Genomic DNA, 20,346 nt, shown 5'->3' with positions numbered 1-20,346 from the left:
TTGTGCAACATGTGAATGTTTAAAGTGGAACTAAATGTGATCTCTGAAAGGGCTACACATTATTTCCAAAGCAGGGCCCCCATCCACATATACAATACTAGTACATATCTGATGAAAAACAACATTATTTTTGTTATTTTAATTATAAGTGTGCCAAATCACCTATATTTGAACATTATCTAATGGAAATGACTGCTGTCTGATAATCACATTAATAACACAATAACAATCCTGTGTCTGACTACACCTATTAATCACAATTAATCTAACACGTCATGTTCATGTTAATAATGAAATATAAAGTTAGTAACATGTGAGAGTAAGAAGTAAACAAACCTGTTCTGTGTAACACAACTTGAGGTTTCTTGAAAACAGCGTCCAGTAGTTGACGTAGTCTCTTGTTCTCTTCTTTTGTCCGAGAAAGTTCTTCTTTGTACTCTGCTATCGTTCTTTCACACATTTTCACACAATCACAACACTTTACACTCACACTTGATCTTAACTAAGCGATGTGTTGATCAAATCCGCGTCTCTTTGTTAGCAGCTAACAAGCTAAGCTAACTAGCGCGATAAGCTAACTAGCACGCTAAGCTAACTAGCGCGCTAAAACAAGTAGCAAGCTAAGCGGGCCTAATAATGTCCAAAGTTGACTGAGACGAGTGGAGTTTATCCTGACACGGAGGATGAATAAAGTGTAGTTAGTAGCGAGGCTTAGAAGCGTGTGTGGAGTAAAGGAAGACTTTGCTGCAAAGCGCATATCCTCCACGCATGCGTCACTTAGGGGCGGGGCCAAGAGTCATAGTGATGGGCAAGTCATGAACGATTCATTCTAAATGTATGTTTTCATGGTGACTACTCAAAAAAGCACGGCAACAAATGATCCATCCATCCATTTATCTACCGCGTGTCCCTTTCGGGTCGCGGGGGGTGCTGGAGCCTACCTCAGCTGCATTTGGGCGGAAGGCGGTGTACACCCTGGACAAGTCGCCACCTCATCGCACGGCCAACACAGATAGACAGACAAGTATATAAACTGTATTTGACTTTAAATCAGATAAATATCATTCAACAACAACACAATGTGCAGACTATAATTACTGCTTTGCTGGTTTTACTGGTGTAAAATTCTGCATCCGAGAGATCACAACCATTGCAGCCATGCGTCCAAAACATAACATCATCTTGCAGGGACAAAAGGACAAGCAAAAGTAAAGTGTCTGTTGTTTTACAATGTAATAATCTATTTAATAAGAAATGTTCAGAGAAAAACTTTTTTTTTAGTATTTATTGGAGGTCTCAAAAGACAAAGGCCGTCTGTTTACAGGAGAGTGTCACCTTTTATCTTAGCTCAGGAATGCATGGGGGAAGGGTTGGAGACAAGCGGGAAACTCTTAGTTAGGAAAAGTGTAGCTGCTGACAGAAGCACATTGTATATATGTTATATCATTTCATAGTTGGTTAGAGTAAATAAAAACAATGTATAAATATAAGAGCTGGAAGAGTGAGGTGCTTACTTGTTTCTCTCGCGAGATCTGACAAGACTGCGCGCGAACCAAACAGGGCGAGGATAAAGCAAGATGGCGTCTGACGGTGAGGACGTTATTGCAGTCGTCACAGTTCAGTGTTCTTAATCTGTGCGTCCATGTACACATATATGTCCTTTATTACACTCTATTAAATAGAGTAACATCGTTAATAACTGTTTGCATCCGGTTATATTAGTCTGAGCGCACTTCTCGAGCTAGTTAGCTTAGCTTGTTAGCTGCTAACAAAGAGAGGCGGAAGTGATGAAAACACATCGCTAAGCAGAGATCAAGTGTGAGTGTAAAGTGTTGTGATTGTGTGAAAATGTGCGAAAGAACCATAGCAGAGTACGAGGAGGAACTTTGTCCAACAAAAGAGGAGAAGGAGCGACAACATGAAAAACATCAAGTTGTGTTACACACAACAGGTTTGTTTACTTCTTACTCTCACATCTTTACTAACTTTATATTTATTATTAACACTTTTCTTCAATAGATTGTCTATAGGAAGATGAATTGTCATGTGAGGATGTTCAGACACACAATATTTATGAGAGGTTGATGTTCCTCTCAGTTTGTAACAAAGTGTATCAACATGTTTACACAAAACTCACACAGTCACCGGGGGAATATTCCAGAGAGCAGGTTAAGTGCAAACTCCTGAGTATATAAATAAGAGAGGTAAGACAAAGTCAGAGTCAGTTACCATGGTAACTGACGCTGTAAACCTAGCCTGCTAGCTGGCAGGTTTGACAAGTTATTTATGTGTGTAAAAGCTATACTGACCTGTTATTTCCTTCATATTGGTGCAGCCATTAACCTACTACAGGGGTCGGCAACCTTTACCACTCAAAGAGCCATTTTGACCCGTTTCACAAATTAAAGAAAACAATGGGAGCCACAAAACTCTTTTGAAATTTAAAATGAAATAACACTGCACACAAAGTTTTTTTTTTGCTTTGTGCTATGTATAAACCAGGGGTCTCAGACACGCGGCCCGTACCTTAATATGAAAATGTAATGTTAGTGCGGCCCGCAAGTTTGATATGAATGCTGCTTGACAGCATCACACTTGCCAACCCTCCCGATTTTTCCGGGAGACTCCCGAATTTCAGGGTAACTATTCTCACGAACGTCTGCTGATTTTCACCCTAACAACAGTAATAAGGGCGTGCCGTGATGGCACTGCCTTTAGCGCCCTCTACAACCTGTACATGCAGCGTGCCAGCCCAGTTACATGTTGTATGCGGCTTCTGCAGACACACATGAGTGACTGCAAGCATACTTGGTCAACAGCCATACAGGTCACACTGAGGGTGGCCATATAAACAACTTTAACACTGTTACAAATATGCGCCACACTGTGAACCCACACCAAACAAGAATGACAAACACATTTTGGGAGAACATCCGCATTGTAACACAACATAAACACAACAGAACAAATACCCAGAATCCCATGCAGGCCTAACTCTTCCGGGCTACATTATACACCCCCGCCTCCCCAACCCTAAACCCCCCCCCCCCCGTGCGCCGGTTGAGGTGGGTGGGGTTGGTGGTAGCGGGGGTGTATAATGTAGCCCGGAAGAGTTAGGGCTGCATGGGATTCTGGGTATTTCTTCTGTTGTGTTTATGTTGTGTTACTGTGCGGATGTTCTCCCGAAATGTGTTTGTCATTCTTGTTTGGTGTGGGTTGACAGTGTGGCGCATATTTGTAACAGTGTTAAAGTTGTTTTATACGGCCACCCTCAGTGTGACCTGTATGGCTATTGACAAAGTATGCCTTGCAGTCACTTACGTGTGTAAGCAGAGGCCGCATACAACATGTGACTGGGCCGGCACGCAGATAGTATGGTGAAAAAGCGGACTCCACGACAGGTTGGAGAGGACGCTAAATGCAGTGCCATCACGGCACGCCCTCAATGTTGTTGTCCGGGTGAAAATCGGGGAATGTTTGCTCCGGGGGAGGCACTGAAATCCGGAAGTCTCCCGGAAAAATTGGGAGGGTCAGCAAGTATGCAGCTGAGCCGAATCAGAGTGATCAAAGAGCCGCATGCGGCTTTGGAGCCGCGGGTTGCCGACCCCTGACCTACTACAACACCTACTACATCGACCGACTCGATGTAGTGTGCATGCTGACTACTAGGTTGTGAGTTCAAACCCCGACTGAGTCATACCAAAGACTATAAAAATGGGACCCATTACCTCCCTGCTTGGCACTCAGCATCAAAGGTTGGAAGTGGGAGTTAAATCACCATAAAAGTTATTGCACCGCTGCTGCTCACTGCTCCCCTCACCTCCCAGGGGGTGATCAAGGGTGATGGGTCAAATGCAGAGAATAATCTGGCCACACCTAGTGTGTGTGTGACAATCATTGGTACTTTAACTTTTTAACGTGGCAGTGATTGTGGAAAAAACAAAGCCTGATCTAAAGATGACATCTTGATCTCACACCATCTCAAACCAATTGGCCTTTCATTATTAAGTGAAATGTCTTAAAGTCGCTTAAATTTGTCTTTAAAGGGGAACATTATCACCAGACCTATGTAAGCGTCAATATATACCTTGATGTTGCAGAAAAAATACCATATATTTTTTTAACCGATTTCCGAACTCTAAATGGGTGAATTTTGGCGAATTAAACGCCTTTCTGTTATTCGCTCTCGGAGCGATGACGTCACGTTGTGACGTCACAACGGAAAGCAATCCGCCATTTTCTCAAACACATTACAAACACCGAGTCAAATCAGCTCTGTTATTTTCCGTTTTTTCGACTGTTTTCCGTACCTTGGAGACATCATGCCTCGTCGGTGTGTTGTCGGAGGGTGTAACAACACGAACAGGGACGGATTCAAGTTGCACCAGTGGCCCAAAGATGCAAAAGTGGCAAGAAATTGGACGTTTGTTCCGCACACTTTACCGACGAAAGCTATGCTACGACAGAGATGGCAAGAATGTGTGGATATCCTGCGACACTCAAAGCAGATGCATTTCCAACCATAAAGTCAAAGAAATCTGCCGCCAGACCCCCAAGAAAAGAGAGCGGATGAGGGTATGTCTACAGAATATATTAATTGATGAAAACTGGGCTGTCTGCACTCTCAAAGTGCATGTTGTTGCCAAATGTATTTCATATGCTGTAAACCTAGTTCATAGTTGTTAGTTTCCTTTAATGCCAAACAAACACATACCAATCGTTGGTTAGAAGGCGATCGCCGAATTCGTCCTCGCTTTCTCCCGTGTCGCTGGCTGTCGTGTCATTTTCGTCGGTTTCGCTTGCATACGGTTCCAAACGATATGGCTCAATAGCTTCAGTTTCTTCTTCAACTTCATTTTAGCCACCCGCCTCCACACTACAACCATCCGTTTCAATACATGTGTAATCTGTTGAATCGCTTAAGCCGCTGAAATCCGAGTCTGAATCCGAGCTAATGTCGCGATAAACTTGCTGTTCTATCCGCCATGTTTGTTTGTATTGGCATCACTATGTGACGTCACAGGAAAATGGATGGGTGTACATAACGATGGTTAAAATCAGGCACTTTGAAGCTTTTTTTAGGGATATTGCGTGATGGGTAAAATTTTGAAAAAAACTTCGAAAAATAAAATAAGCCACTGGGAACTGATTTTTAATGGTTTTAACCCTTCTGAAATTGTGATAATGTTCCCCTTTAACCAAGCAACACTATGTTTTATCCAGATTAATCGAAAACATTTCCAGTAGAACACTTGATTAATAAAATGTTCAATAGCCACAGCCCTATATTTCATGTACGATTTAATATTTAGCATGTAGGAGTTAAAATGTGTTTTGTTTGTGTCCTGTAGACATCCATCAGCTGATTGGACACCAAGAAGAATGTCTCCCTCATCTACAGGGGGACAGTTTCACTTTAGAGGATCCACAGCCCTCACATTTTAAAGGGGACAAGGAGGATCCACAGCCCCCTTATTTTAAAGAGGAAGTGGAGGGAGAGTGTCCTGTAGGGCAGGAGGAGGATGATGTCAGCAAGTTTCCATTGACTGTTGTCTCTGTGAAGACTGAAGAGCATGAAGACAAAGCACCTGAGTCCTCACAGCTTCATCACAGTCCAAGTAAGCACAACATCCACATATCATCTAATACAATGTTTGTGACACATGTTCATCCAGGGGCCACATTTATGACTAAAGATAGAGATATACTTGCTTTTTAACACCACCATTTAAAAATGAATGCTCATCAATCATCAACAGTGTAATTGCTGGGGTGTAACCATGTGACCTAGAGGCCGTCCTCCTTACCTCACGTGGTCAAATGAAGGCAAACATTCAATATGGCTACTGTTTATTTACCTTTAGCAGCACACATGTCAGTATATTTCAAAGGTTTAGTGGTGAAGATTAGGGATGTATACCAAGTATAATTTTTTTTAGTACTGGTTCCTAATTATGTCGTCCATGAGGACCGTGAAGATTCTGGACTAACGACACAACTAATTGTATTTTTAATTCCAGCTGACTGACGTAACTATGACACGTTGTCATATTGGGTTCAGCTGCCGCTGCTACACATTAACATCAGCTTTGAATAATGACAAATAAGGAAGCAACAACATGCAAAAGATTGATGTGTGTGTTATTGACAAGAAGATGACATAACTGCATTTCACCTTGCACTGCACACAGAGTTGACTTCTTTAAGACTTCAAATAAACAGCTGTTTTTTTGTTTGTTTGTTTTTTTCCTTTATTTAACCAGGTAAAAATCCCATTGAGATCAAAGATCTATTTTCCAAGGGAGGCCTGGCCAAGAGGGCAGCAGCAAGGTTACATTAAAAACAGTAAACAACACATAAAACATTAAATGTACAACATTAAAACTTGCTGACATAACACATGTGCATACAGACAAGGTAAACAGTAAACAACACATAAACATTAAATGTACAACATTAAAACTTGCTGACATAACACATGTGCATACAGACAAGGTAAACAGTAAACAACACATAAAACATTAAATGTACAACATTAAAACTTGCTGACATAACACATGTGCATACAGACAAGGTAGACTGCAATCCTTTCACATAAGCTTTAAACTCATTCAATGTACGGTAACAAGGGTTTGAAGTTGAATATTGGATTGTAGGTTATTCCAAGCCTTCACTGCTGAAAACCTAAATGTTTTCTTGCCCAGTTCAGTTCTTACTTTGGGGACGACAAATTGCAGAACATTCATTGAACGAAGATTGTGACTTCCTTCTTTCTTTGTAAAAATACAAAAAAGATAAGATGGGGTGATACCCAGAATGGTTTTGTAGATGAACACGTACCAATGATTGAGGCGCCGAGCACATAAAGATGTCCAGTTAACCATTGAGTATATCACACAATGGTGAGTAAGTTAACCATTGAGTATAACACACAATGGTGAGTAAGTTAACCATTGAGTATAACACACAATGGTGAGTAAGTTAACCATTGAGTATAACACACAATGGTGAGTAAGTTGGTGATGAATGTCAGTGCCCCGTGGTACACACTATCCAGCTTGTGGAGACAACCAGCAGTAGCATTCATGTACAACGCATCTCCATAGTCAATAACAGGTAAAATGGTTGTTTCCACCAATTTCTGTTTCACAGTAAAAGAAAAGCAAGACTTGTTTCTATAATAAAATCCCAGTAAAAGTTTCAGGGTTTTTTTTTTTGCAACATACTGAATGTGCTCCTTAAAACTCAAGTGGTCATCAATTAAAATCCTAAACATTTAAAAGCAGATACTAACACAATTTGTTGCCCATTTCTTGTTCAAATGTTCTCACACAGTGCTGATCTTACAGTTTTTGACGTGGTAAAGAACATACACTTTGTTTTCTCTGCATTTAAAAGCAGTTGAAGATAGCAAAGTTGTTCTTGTACTCTGTCAAATGCTTGTTGTAGATATTTAAAAGCCTCAGCAGGAGTGGGTGCTGTGCAGTATATGACAGTATCATCAGCATAGGAATGGAAAGTTGAGTTCGGAATATTCTGTCCAAGATTATTAAGTATTAATTAATAATGGGCCCAACACAGAACCTTGAGGGACACCCTTTTTCACTTGCAGTATGTCCGAGAAGGAACCTTCTGTCTGAACAGCCTGAGTTCTGCTTGTGAGGTCATTTGCAAACCATCCAACTGCTTGCTGAGAAAAAACAATAGCTGAAAGACGTTTGATTAAAATGACATGATCAACAGTATCAAATGCCTTTGAAAAGTCAATAAAGAGCGACAGACAGCACTGCTTCTTGTCAAGAGCTTCAGTTACATCATTTATAAACCTCATAGCAGCAGTAACAGAACTGTGATTTCTGCCAAAACCTGACTGAAATGGTGACAGAATAAAGTTGGTGTCCAAAAAGTATTGTATCTGTTCACTGATAAGGGATTCAAGCACTTTTGCCAGAACAGAGAGTTTAGCGATCGGTCTGTACCGGTAATCATTTAGATTACAAGGGTCACCTCCTTTTAATAGGCGGATTACAAGGGTAGATTTCCAATCCAAGGGGATTTCATTTGAAATTCGAGTAAAGTTAAAAATGTGAGTCAGTGGTCCAGCTATGATTTCAGCTGCCAACTTTAAAAAGAACGACTCCAACTTATCTGAGCCAGCTGGCTTTCTAGGTTTAAGTTGTTTTAGAGCCCTCATGACCTCTGTTGTGGTAAAGGGTGTAAAGTTAAAAACCTGGGTATTTTCAACGGTTCAGAGTTAATAAAATTATTATTATAATGACTACCCATTTCTCTTCTGTCACTTACTCTGACACCATCAACAAGTATACTAAGTGGGAGATTGACTGAATTACAGCAGGCGGACAAAGATTTGATGATTTTCCAAAACTTCTTTGGGTGTTTGAGGTTTTCAGTTGTTGTGGAGAAATGCAATTCTAATTTTGACTTTCCGAAGGAGAGAGGTAAATTGTTTTCTTAATTGTCTAAAATTGAACCAATCTGCTTCTAACCCTGACTTGCGTGCCCTGGCCCAAGCAGCATTACGCTCATGCAATACATCTGACAGGTCCGATGTGAACCACTGATTGTCACGTCCTTTAACCCTACATTTTCTAAAAGGGGCATGTTTGTTCACTATACTCAAAAAGTTTTTGTGAAAATATTTCCAAGCCAGTTCAACATTATCAAAAAGAGCAATTTTATCCCAATTAAAAAGATGCAAGTCATGTAAAAAAGCTTGCTTCTCAAATAATTTAATATAATGTTTTTCAAGAAGACGAGGCTTGCTTTTAGGAATCCATGTGTCTCGCACTACTGCAATCACACAATGATCACTCACATCATTAGGGAAAACACCAGATGCAGCACATTTAAAGGGCATATTTGTTAGAATTAAGTCAATGAGTGTAGCTTTTTGAGGGCATTAAGGATTAGGTCTTGTAGCTGAGTTAATTAATTGTGTTAAATTTAGAGATTCACACTGTGCTTTCAAAGAGTCAGTCACAGATGTGAGCCAGTCCCAGTTTAAATCACTATTTCCTTGTATTTCAGTTGAGACAGAAGCATTACAAGAGTAGATAGGGAATTAGTAGGGGCAGATGGAGGCCTATAACACCCCACTACCATAATGTGGTGATTTCTAGCTAATTCGATTTCAAGTGCTAACAGTTCAAGTTCTTTACTTACTGATTCAAAGAGCACTAATTTAACATCAAACCTCTGCTTAATATATATGGCCACTCCACCATCTTTTCTTTGTCGGTCAGTACGATAGACATTATAGCCATGAATGTAAATATCTTTATCAAGCACAGATTGTTTAAGCCAAGTTTCAGATAAGACTACAATATCAGCATTTGTTGAGTTTATCCAGATCTTTATCATATCCAGTTTAGGGAGTAAACTCTGAACATTGATATGAATAATCCCAAGACCAGATCTAGTTTTAAAATCTGCAGTTGTAAGACATTGTGTAGGTGTATCAGGGCCTGGATTAGTCTCAACATTTCCTGAGAGCAATAACAATATTATAACTAAACATTTGCACTTAAAGTTACCATCTTTTGAGTCAGTCTTTAATCTGTGAAAGTAAGTGCTCACAATAGGGGAGGATGCAGTAATGTTGACGTGATCTCTCAAAACAAGGAAACAATAAGAATGAATGGACTCTACCATAGTATGCAGCCATTTTGTTTTGTCCAAAGTCACAGAAATCTTCAACTGAGATAAGGCCGAGGTTATTTTGTAGCTGCCACTATGATGAATTGTCAAATGATCAAATATGTCAAACTGTGCATCTTGAAGTAGCATAGCTCGTGAGTGGGGGTGACCAGACCCATTTGGGACACCAGTAAAACCACACAAAAGTATAAAACACAATGTAATAATATGTGACATAGTGAGAGGAGAAGTTCCACTCGTTTCACACCTGCTGCCCTCTGGGAAGCGCTACAGGTGCATTAAAACCAAAACAAACAGGCTAAAGAACAGCTTCTTCCCCAGGGCCATAACCATCCTGAACGGACTGCCCCATTGTCCCTCATAACTGCCTTCTCTTCGGTGCAATAACCCATTCCACCAACCACCCTGTTTTTGTTTTGTTTTTTCATGTATATATTCATTTCACACCATATTCATTGCACTTCTACATTTTTTTAATTTTTATATATTTGCACATTGTTTTTCTAGCATGCACACATCGCACTGTATGGAATGGCCTCAATCTCGTTACCTTGCGTAATGACAATAAAGCTGATTCTGATTTACCACTTTTGAAGATGTTAGCAGACAGGACTAAAGACTAGCAACCAAGGCTGACGGGTGGAAGCCCGTAGACAAAGCCAATGGCTGGAGGCAAACAGCAGGTCGATGGGAGGCTAGTAGGCAGGTCGATGGTGAAAGGCTGGTAGGTAGGTCGATGGTGGAAGGCTAGCAGGCAGGTCGATGGTGGAAGGCTAGCAGGCAGGCCGATGGTGAAAGGCTGGTAGGCAGGTTGATGGTGGAAGGCTGGTAGGCAGGTTGATGGTGGAAGGCTGGTAGGCAGGTTGATGGTGGAAGGCTAGCAGGCAGGTCGATGGTGGAAGGCTGGTAGGCAGGTTGATGGTGGAAGGCTAGCAGGCAGGTCGATGGTGGAAGGCTAGGAGGCAGGTCGATGGTGGAAGGCTAGTGGCACGGTTGATAGAGTGGCCGTGCCAGAGGGTTCCTGGTTCAATCCCCACCTTCTACCAACCTAGTCACGTCTGTTGTGTCCTTGAGCAGGACACTTCACCCTTGCTCCTGATGGGTCGTGGTAAGTGCCTTGCATGGCAGATCCCGCCATTAGTGTGTGAATGAGTGAATGAGACGGGATGAGTTGGCTAAGTACAAAAATGAGTCGAAATTTTTGAATGAAAGAAACTGCTGTTCTAAATGTGTCCTCTAGATGTCGCCATAGCAATTCTTTGTTTCTTTGTAGATGATGCTACATATCTAAAACACAACTAAAATACATGATGTTAGCGCACCAGTCGGGGAAAATGAGCAAACTACATCAATAACATCCTGTAATTTGATTTTGATATTATTTATTTATCTTGATGGATTGAAAATGAACACCAATGAGTTGACTGATGAACATTATCACATAATTGATTCTGAAAGTGTAAAAAAGGACAACTAAAGATAGAATACTATTGTATGTAAAAAAACAAAAACAACATGATTCGTACATATTCAGAATGTGTTTGTTCTATTTTTAAACAAAGAAAACAATCTGCAATTGTCTTTATTTTTTACGTTATCTTGCCGTGATTTTACCAGTCCGGCCAACTTGGAGTAGATCTTCCTCCACGTGGCCCTCCATCTAAAATTAGTTTAAACACCCCTGGCCGAGATCTTCCTGCGAAAAGCAGATACGAGAAAAAAATCTAATTATGAAACGGAATAGATCCCTAAAGATTTGTTGAGTAATATCAAGGATTATCCGTCGGTGGCGTTCCCAAACATGTGGAACTATCTTGAGTTCCAGACGTCATTCTACACCACAAATTGTGGTTAAGTTTAGAGATAAAGTTTAGGTGTCATAGACCGTATACAGAATAAAATATTTACACACTTTATATCAGTGAGTGTGAAGTTAAGAATGCCTCAATCAATGCTGCTTTGTGTCATGTCTGTGTAATCATGTTTTGTTTTAAGTCATGTTTTGTTTAGTTATAGGACTCTTTAGTTTCTGTCTTTTCACTCCCTTGTCTTGTTTCCATGATTACCCCATTAGTTTCACCTGTTCCACGTTTGGACTCATTGTGCACTCTTGATTGTCACCATAGCAACCCATTAGTTTTCACCTGTCACGTCACGCACCTGTTTCACGTCTTGAGTCACGCACCTGTTTTCGTTAATCATGTCTGTAGTATTTAAGTTCAGTGTTTTTCAGTTTGTCTTTCTGACGACCTCCCCACATTTATGCTCTGTCCATGCCTGATACTTCTTTCCATGTCCATTCTTCATGCAACTATTTTTGTCCAAGCCAAGTAAGTTTTTGTTCCATGTTTATAGTCTTTTTGGTTTCATAGTTTGTTCTCCGCCATTGTGCGTGTTTTTTGTTTGTACTTTTTTGCTATAGTCTTTTGGTTTCATAGTTTATTCTCCGCCACTGTGCGCGCTTTTTGTTTTTGATATAATAAATAAATCATGTACCTTCATTCCCGTCTCGCCCGTGCCAACTTTCCGTTGCATCCCGGAAAAGCAAACACCCAAGACCAAGTCTTGACACTTTGTACTTATAAAAAAAACTTGCTCCTCATTAAATTTCCAAGTCTGTTTTTGTACTCACTTTTGAATGAATTTTAGTGGCTGGGACAAAAGGAAGTATTACCGTGTTTTTATTGGTTGTTTTGTTACACTCTTTTAACACAACACACAAAAGAACACAAATAATGTCATTGTGTTAACAGTGTCAGTCAGTCCAAAACTATTTCTATTCTCTCTTTATCTTATTGACTTATTTACCCAACAGACGTTCAACAGCCCCTTCACATTAACGAGGAAGAGGATGATCCACAGCCCACCCACATGAAAGAGGAAGAGGAGGATCCACACATGAAAGAGGAAGAAGAGGGAGAGTGTGTTGTAGGGCAGGAGGAGGATGTTGTCTGCAAGTTTCCACTGACTGTTGTCTCTGTGAAGACTGAAGAGCATGAAGACAAAGCACCTGAGTCCTCACAGCTTCATCACAGTCCAAGTAAGCACATATCATTTTATTCTCAGGGCATTCAATCCATCACAACTGGACTGTTCACTTTGTCTTAGAAGACTCATCCAAGTAGGCTTCATCACTTCATGCTCATACACTTCAAGTCTTAAATCTAATCATTGGAATTTAGAGGGGAACTGCACTTTTTGGGAATTTTTCTATTGTTCACAATCTTTATAAAAGACATGATGGTGGATATATATTTAAAAAAATCGCATTCTAAGTAGGGCTGTGTGATATGGCCTTTTATTAAAATCTCTATTTTTAGTCCATGTCACGATACACCATATATATGTGTACATTTTGCCTTAGCCTTGAATGAACACTAATGCATATAATGACAGCAGTATGATGATTCTATGTGTCTACATTAAAACATTCTTCTTCATACTGCATTAATATATGCTACTTTTAAACTTTCATGCAGAGAGGGAAATGACAACTAAGTCAATTTAGCAAAAGTGTATTTATTAAACAGTTATTAAGCAGTGGTACAAACATTCATGTCATTTCAAAACAGAAAGTGCAAGATTGTCAGACATTTTAAAACAAGCTATTAGTGCACTTTTGTGCATGATGTCACTAAGATGACATCAAAAGAACACTAAATTAAAGTGCACTTTTTGTACAGAACGGCACTACAATAGTTTAAAACAAATAAAGTGCACTTTTGTGCATGATGTCACACAAGATATTTCAATAAGTGTCAAATAAAAATGAGCTGCATAATAGGAAATCAAATAGTGTATGTCCTTTACTATGTGGTAGGTTCCTGCGGACGTTATCTCCTTCTGTTGTTGACTATTTGTTTCATACGGTGTTGATGTGGAAATGGTTGCTTGGGCATTTTGTGGGTGTGGCACTGAACGGAGATGTTGACATGCAGAGTTTCATGCACTCCTCATTCTCTAGCGGGTGACTTTTCAAATGATGCTACATTAGCAGTGCTGCTACTTTTTGTAGCAATGCTTTTGCCGCATACTTGTTCACCATCTACCCGCTTGAAGCCAAACCACCCCCAGACGATGGACCCCCTGCTGTTTGTCTTGGGAATTAATTATTCCTTCATTTGTTACCAGATTGGCACCTTCTTTCTCTCGTATTACCACTAGCACCACAGCTAACGTTACCATGCCGCTACCTGTCTGCTCCGTGAGAGCGTATGACGTTGCACACGTGACAGTATGTGATGTATGTAAGAAGGTGCGCTTGTTTTATGTATTTGTGAGAAGAAGAGAGACAAGAAAGAGTGAGAAGAGCCTGTAGTGTAATGCCTGCAGCTAAAAGCAACTGTGTGAGAACGTATACTCCAATATCACCATATAGTCATTTTCTATATCGCACAGAGACAAACCCACAATACATCCAGTATATTCCATAAATCACCCAGCCCTAATTCTAACTCATAAATGTAAATAAAAGTCCACTTGCAATGGAGCCAATGGGAGGTCCTCTATAACCATCCAAGATACACCAACAATACTCCATTTGCATTTTGTGGCTTGAATGTCCACCAAGTGTTAGTTGAGTTGAGTTGAATTGAGTTGTGTTGAGTTTATGTGGAACATGCAAGCATACAACATGATACATCACACATGCATGCATACAACATGATACATCACACATGCATGCATACAACATGATACATCACACATGCATGCATACAACATGATACATCACACATGCATGCATACAACATGATCCATCACACATGCATACATACAACATAAAACATCACACATGCATGCATACAACATGATGCATCACACACGCATGCATACAATATGATACATCACACATGCATGCATACAACATGATACATCACACATGCATGCATACAACATGATACATCACACATGCATGTATACAACATGATACATCACACATGCATGCATACAACATGATACATCACACATGCATGCATACAACATGATCCATCACACATGCATACATACAACATGAAACATCACACATGCATGCATACAACATGATGCATCACACATGCATGCATACAACATGATACATCACACATGCATGCATACAACATGATACATCACACATGCATGCATACAACATGATACATCACACATGCATGCATACAACATGATACATCACACATGCATGCATACAACATGAAACATCACACATGCATGCATACAACATGAAACATCACACATGCATGCATATAACATGAAACATCACACATGCATGCATACAACATGAAACATCACACATGCATGCATACAACATGAAACATCACACATGCATGCATACAACATGATACATCACACATGCATGCATACAAACATGATACATCACACATGCATGCATACAACATGATACATCACACATGCATCAACATGATATATCACACATGCATGCATACAACATGATACATCACACATGCATGCATACAACATGATACATCACACATGCATGCATACAACATGATACATCACACATACATGCATACAACATGATACATCACACATGCATGCATACAACATGATACATCACACATGCATGCATACAACATGATACATCACACATGCATGCATAACATGATACATCACAATTTCCAGTTTTATCTATTCAACATGTTGGAAAAGGAGTAAGAAGGTTCTCTTCTAGTATTCTATGTTTGTTTGTGAAACTCTCTAATCTGTTATTGGACACTTTTTCAATGATTTTAGAAAACTGTGGAAGTAAAGAAACAGGTCTATAATTTGTAAATTGGTGTTTGTCTCCAGTCTTATAAATTGGTGCAACTTTAGCTATTTTCATTTAGTTTGGGTATTTGAAATGATAGGTTACTAATATACATGAATGGTCCTGAGATCTCTTCTAGAACCTTTTGTATGGTTTCCATATCAATTCCATTACAATCAGTTGAAGTCTTAGATTACAGGATTACAACTATTTCCTCCTGTGTCACATTACTGAGGAACATGGAGTTGGGATTTGGCTCTATGGTATCATTATAGTCCTCAATTGAAACTGGGTCTGGAATCCTTTCTTCCAATTTTGGTCCAATATTTACAAAGTAATTATTGACGCTTTCAACTACTTCCTTTATGTTGTCATTATTTGTGTTTCCGTCTAAGAAGTATTGGGGGTAATCCCCCCAAATATAAGCTTTGGCTTCAGCCTATTCCTTTTTCCGTCATTCTTTTTCTTTTCTTTGTGTGTGTAAATGTGTATGATTGTTAAATATGTATCATCTATACTGTTAAACTGGTCACACAGAATGGTTGATGGTTGATTATATGATGGAAATAAACTTATTTCATTCAAATAAACATATGGGACGCAGGTTGTCTTACGTCAGCACCAGAAGTGGTCAAATCAGCTGCTCACCTGGCAGGTTTTTTGGGGATGAATAGGGAAGTCCTTCTTTAGCTGCCGTCTTGTCTTATCATATATTGCTGCCTTTTCACCTGTCAATGTTCACTTTTGTATGCACATTAAATCAACAACAAATCTTGACTTTGGAGCAATGTTCACAGACTCTAGTATTTGGCTCTCTATTAGATGTGACAGTGCCTACCTCTTTAGGACCACCCTTTCTAGATATATAAAGATGTGTATTTACAACATTAATATATACATACTATGCAAATATAATAAAAGGTAAGCTTTTAGTTACTTTTAATAAGTTTTGTTTCAAATGTTTTGTTTGTTATTGGTTTTTAATCTTCATTATTTACTTCACGTTATTACAGTATGTCTCTATATACATATTTATTTTATACATTTTGGCTAAAGGAGGCACATTTCAATTTCTTACTCACACTTGTTATTTCATATGTTGACCAGAGAGGGATGATTAGGGAATTCCTTCTTTAGTCCTTCTTTAGCTGCCGTCTTGTTTTATCATATATTGCTGCCTTTGCACCTGTCAATGTTAGTTTTATATGCACATTAAATCAACAAAAAATCCTGACTTTGGAGCAATGTTCACAGACTCTAGTATTAGATGCAATGTTATTGGGACCATGATTTATGTCATCACTTGTTCACACCTCCTCATATTAAAGATACTTTTCCTTTTTTCACACACACACACACACACACACACACACACACACACACACACACACACACATTATTGTATGTGTGGCCTTCTTGAAAAATGGCTACCTCTTTAGGACCAGCATTTTTAAATATATAAAGATATATATGTATATACATTGTTTTGATTCATTTCAATATCTTACACACACTTGTTATTACATATGTTGACCAGATGTTGAGATATTTGCTGGGAGTCCATATTGGTTCTCCACCAGCGTCCCACTTTTGTTGATAAATAAATCTAATCAGCTATTGAATAGTTTTTCCATGATTTTGGAGAATGGTGGAAGTAATGAAACTGGTGTGTAGTTAGTAAACTGGTGTATGTCTCCATTCTTAGAAATTGGTAGGACTTTTGCAATTTTCATTTTGTCAGGGAATTTGCCGGTTAGAAATGATACGTTGCTGATATATGTCAGAGGTTCTGAAATGTCTTCTATAACCTTTTTTATGGTTACCATATCTATTCCATGACAGTCGGTTGAGGTCTTGGATTTACAATGTTTTACAATTTTGATTATTTCTTCTTTTGTCACGTTCTTAAGAAACATGGAATTGGGATTTCTGTCTATGAGCTCACTCAAGTCCTCAACTGATCCATCATCTGCATTTGGAAATCTTTGTTCCACATTTTTTCCGATATTAACAAAGTAATCATTAAAACGTTCAACTATTTGGTTCATATTGTCATTTTTTGTATTTCCATGTAGAAAGTACTGGGGGTAATCTTTCTTAGCAGCATTTTTAATGATGCTATTTAGGATGCCCCATGTTGCTCTCATGTTGTTTCTGTTCTTCTTTAATAATTGTCTGTAGTATTCCTTCTTACATGTTCCTAGTATACCAATTAGCTTGCTTTTATATTTATTATACTTATTTTCTGCCTCTATAGATGTCTGTGTTATTAATATTCCATATAATGTCTTTTTTTTGTGACAAGCATTTTTCAGTCCTTTTGTCATCCATGGTTGGTTGTTTTTCTTTTGCTTCTTACTAACTTCCTTCCATGGACAACATAAACATTGATATTATACATGTGGGCCAATATATATATATATATATATATATATATATATATATATATATATATATATATATATTTGATGTGGCAAGCTACTTTTGCAGTGTAGCTTGTAGTGTAGTGTGCTACAATTCTCTGAGGATAGCTTAGCTCCATTTAATTGAGAGTAACTTGTAGCTTAGCTTACTACATTGTCCAGGTAGCTTGCCCATCACTGTCTATTTGGCCTAGCTCACATGTCAATAGTTTGAATACTGCAAACTTCAATACAGTAACACCTCATTTGTTCTGCAGACGTCCAGCGGGTGTCAGCGGGGAGTCATGAAGAGGAGTGGCACACCAGTGTGGGACAGAAGGAGCTACAGGCCCCCTCCCACATTAAAGAGGAGCAGCTTCATGATGAAGATGAAGCTCAGTCCTTACAGCTTCATCACAGTCAAAGTGAGGAGAACAGAGGGGCGGAGCTTGTAAGTCAACACATCACAGAAGCTGATGGAGAGCATTGTGAAGATATCAAGTCAGAACCAGACAGCATCTTTGCTCCACTGTCAGACATGGACCACATGATGTCACACTCTTCTGATCACAGTGACCACATCCAAAAACCTTTGGAGAGTAAAAATGACTCTAAAGGTGATACGAGACATCACACTAACAACAAACACTTTGACTGCTCTGAATGTGGGAAATCATTTAGACGGAAGAGTCATTGTACAGTACACATGAGAATACATACTGGAGAGAAACCTTTTACTTGCTCTGTTTGTAAGAAGAGTTTCTCCACAAAGCAAAACATGACCACACACATGAGAACACACACTGGAAAGAAACCTTTTGCTTGCTCAGCTTGTGCTAAAAGATTCAACATAAAGAATGACATGATATTACACATGAGAACACACACAGGTGAGAAACCTTTTACTTGCTCTGTTTGTAAGAAGAGTTTCTCTAGAAAGCAACACATGACCACACACATGAGAACACACACTGGAGAGAAACCTTTTTCTTGCTCAGCTTGTGCTAAAAGATTCAACACTAAGAATTACATGATATTACACATGAGAACACACACAGGTGAGAAACCTTTTACTTGCTCTGTTTGTAAGAAGAGTTTCTCCAGAAAGGAACATATGACCACACACATGAGAACACACACTGGAAAGAAACCTTTTGCTTGCTCAGCTTGTGCTAAAAGATTCAACATAAAGAATGACATGATATTACACATGAGAACACACACAGGTGAGAAACCTTTTACTTGCTCTGTTTGTAAGAAGAGTTTCTCTAGAAAGCAACACATGACCACACACATGAGAACACACACTGGAAAGAAACCTTTTGCTTGCTCAGCTTGTGCTAAAAGATTCAACATAAAGAAGGACATGATATTACACATGAGAACACACACAGGTGAGAAACCTTTTACTTGCTCTGTTTGTAAGAAGAGTTTCTCCAGAAAGGAACACATGACCATACACATGAGAACACACACTGGAGAGAAACCTTTTGCTTGCTCAGCTTGTGCTAAAAGATTCAACACTAAGAAGAACAATATATTACACATGAGAACACACACTGGAGAGAAACCTTTTGCTTGCTCAGTGTTAGAATAATTATGTATGTATTAACACACTAACTTTAGTATGCTTAAAGTTTGTTGCTTTAGTTATTAGTTATTGTGCTCAAGTTAGACTTTTCTATTTGAGCAAGGACAAAAACTTCTTGTCTGAGGGGTGGCCTCAGCCACAGATGTTATCTTTGTTTTAGCCCGCTAACAGCCAAGGACTTCAAGGACCTCAACGGAGATAAGATGACAACACGCAGACGAAGCGGAGACAAGGCGAAATCACAAGGCCCCCACCACATTCTGTCACGTATAGTGCGTCCTGGACCTGCTTTGCATAATATATGTGACCACTCTTTTTAGAGGCGGCCTCAGTGATGTTGACTGTGGAACTACTGAATAAATAGAGGGACGCGGGAGCTGAACCTTAGAGCGTAGGGCGAGACTGTGACTAAGTGTGCAGCTCCATGCGTTCTCCACATGAGCTAAATTGAACTCTGTCTCTGCATTATTCCTTGCTTCTTGTCTGATTAATAGATGTCATCAGTGTTTGAACTTGACACTTACATTGTGCTTAAAGATTCAACACTAAGAAGGAAATTATATTACACATGATAACACACACAGGTGAGAAACATTTTGCTTGCTTGTAAGAAGAGTTTCTCCAGAAAGCAAAACATGACCACACACATGAGAACACACACTGGAGAGAAATCGTTTAGTTGCACTGCGTGTGATAAGATGTTCAGGTATAAAGATCAGGTCAGTAAACACAAGTGTGTAACAGTGACGGAAGCTGCAGGGATTTAAAAACACTTAAAGGCCTACTGAAATGAAATGTTCTTATTTAAACGGGGATAGCAGATCCATTCTTTGTGTCATACTTGATCATTTCGCGATATTGCCATATTTTTGCTGAAAGGATTTAGTATAGAACAATGACGATAAAGTTCGCAA

At 39.3% G+C, this 20,346-nt stretch overlaps 1 protein-coding gene across 2 annotated transcripts; it reads left to right on the top strand.

The window, feature by feature from the left end:
• The first annotated feature begins 1,588 nt into the window (after nucleotides 1-1,588).
• LOC133624396 (uncharacterized) lies at nucleotides 1,589-19,839 on the top strand. Of its 2 annotated transcripts, XM_061987888.2 has the most exons (4): nucleotides 1,589-1,951; nucleotides 5,352-5,618; nucleotides 12,494-12,718; nucleotides 18,120-19,839. In XM_061987888.2, the coding sequence occupies exons 1-4, from the start codon at nucleotides 1,849-1,851 to the stop codon at nucleotides 19,436-19,438; spliced, it is 1,914 nt and encodes a 637-aa protein (XP_061843872.1). In that variant the 5' UTR covers nucleotides 1,589-1,848; the 3' UTR covers nucleotides 19,439-19,839. The 2 variants fall into 2 exon arrangements, with proteins under 2 accessions (XP_061843872.1, XP_061843873.1); XM_061987889.2 differs by lacking the exon at nucleotides 12,494-12,718.
• Nucleotides 19,840-20,346: the final 507 nt, after the last annotated feature.

The sequence above is a fragment of the Nerophis lumbriciformis genome, linkage group LG27 (genome assembly GCF_033978685.3).
Source record: "Nerophis lumbriciformis linkage group LG27, RoL_Nlum_v2.1, whole genome shotgun sequence".
Lineage (NCBI taxonomy): Eukaryota > Metazoa > Chordata > Actinopteri > Syngnathiformes > Syngnathidae > Nerophis > Nerophis lumbriciformis.
The sequence above is the reverse complement of the archived record's forward strand: the minus strand, read 5'-3'. Positions and strand labels throughout refer to the sequence as shown.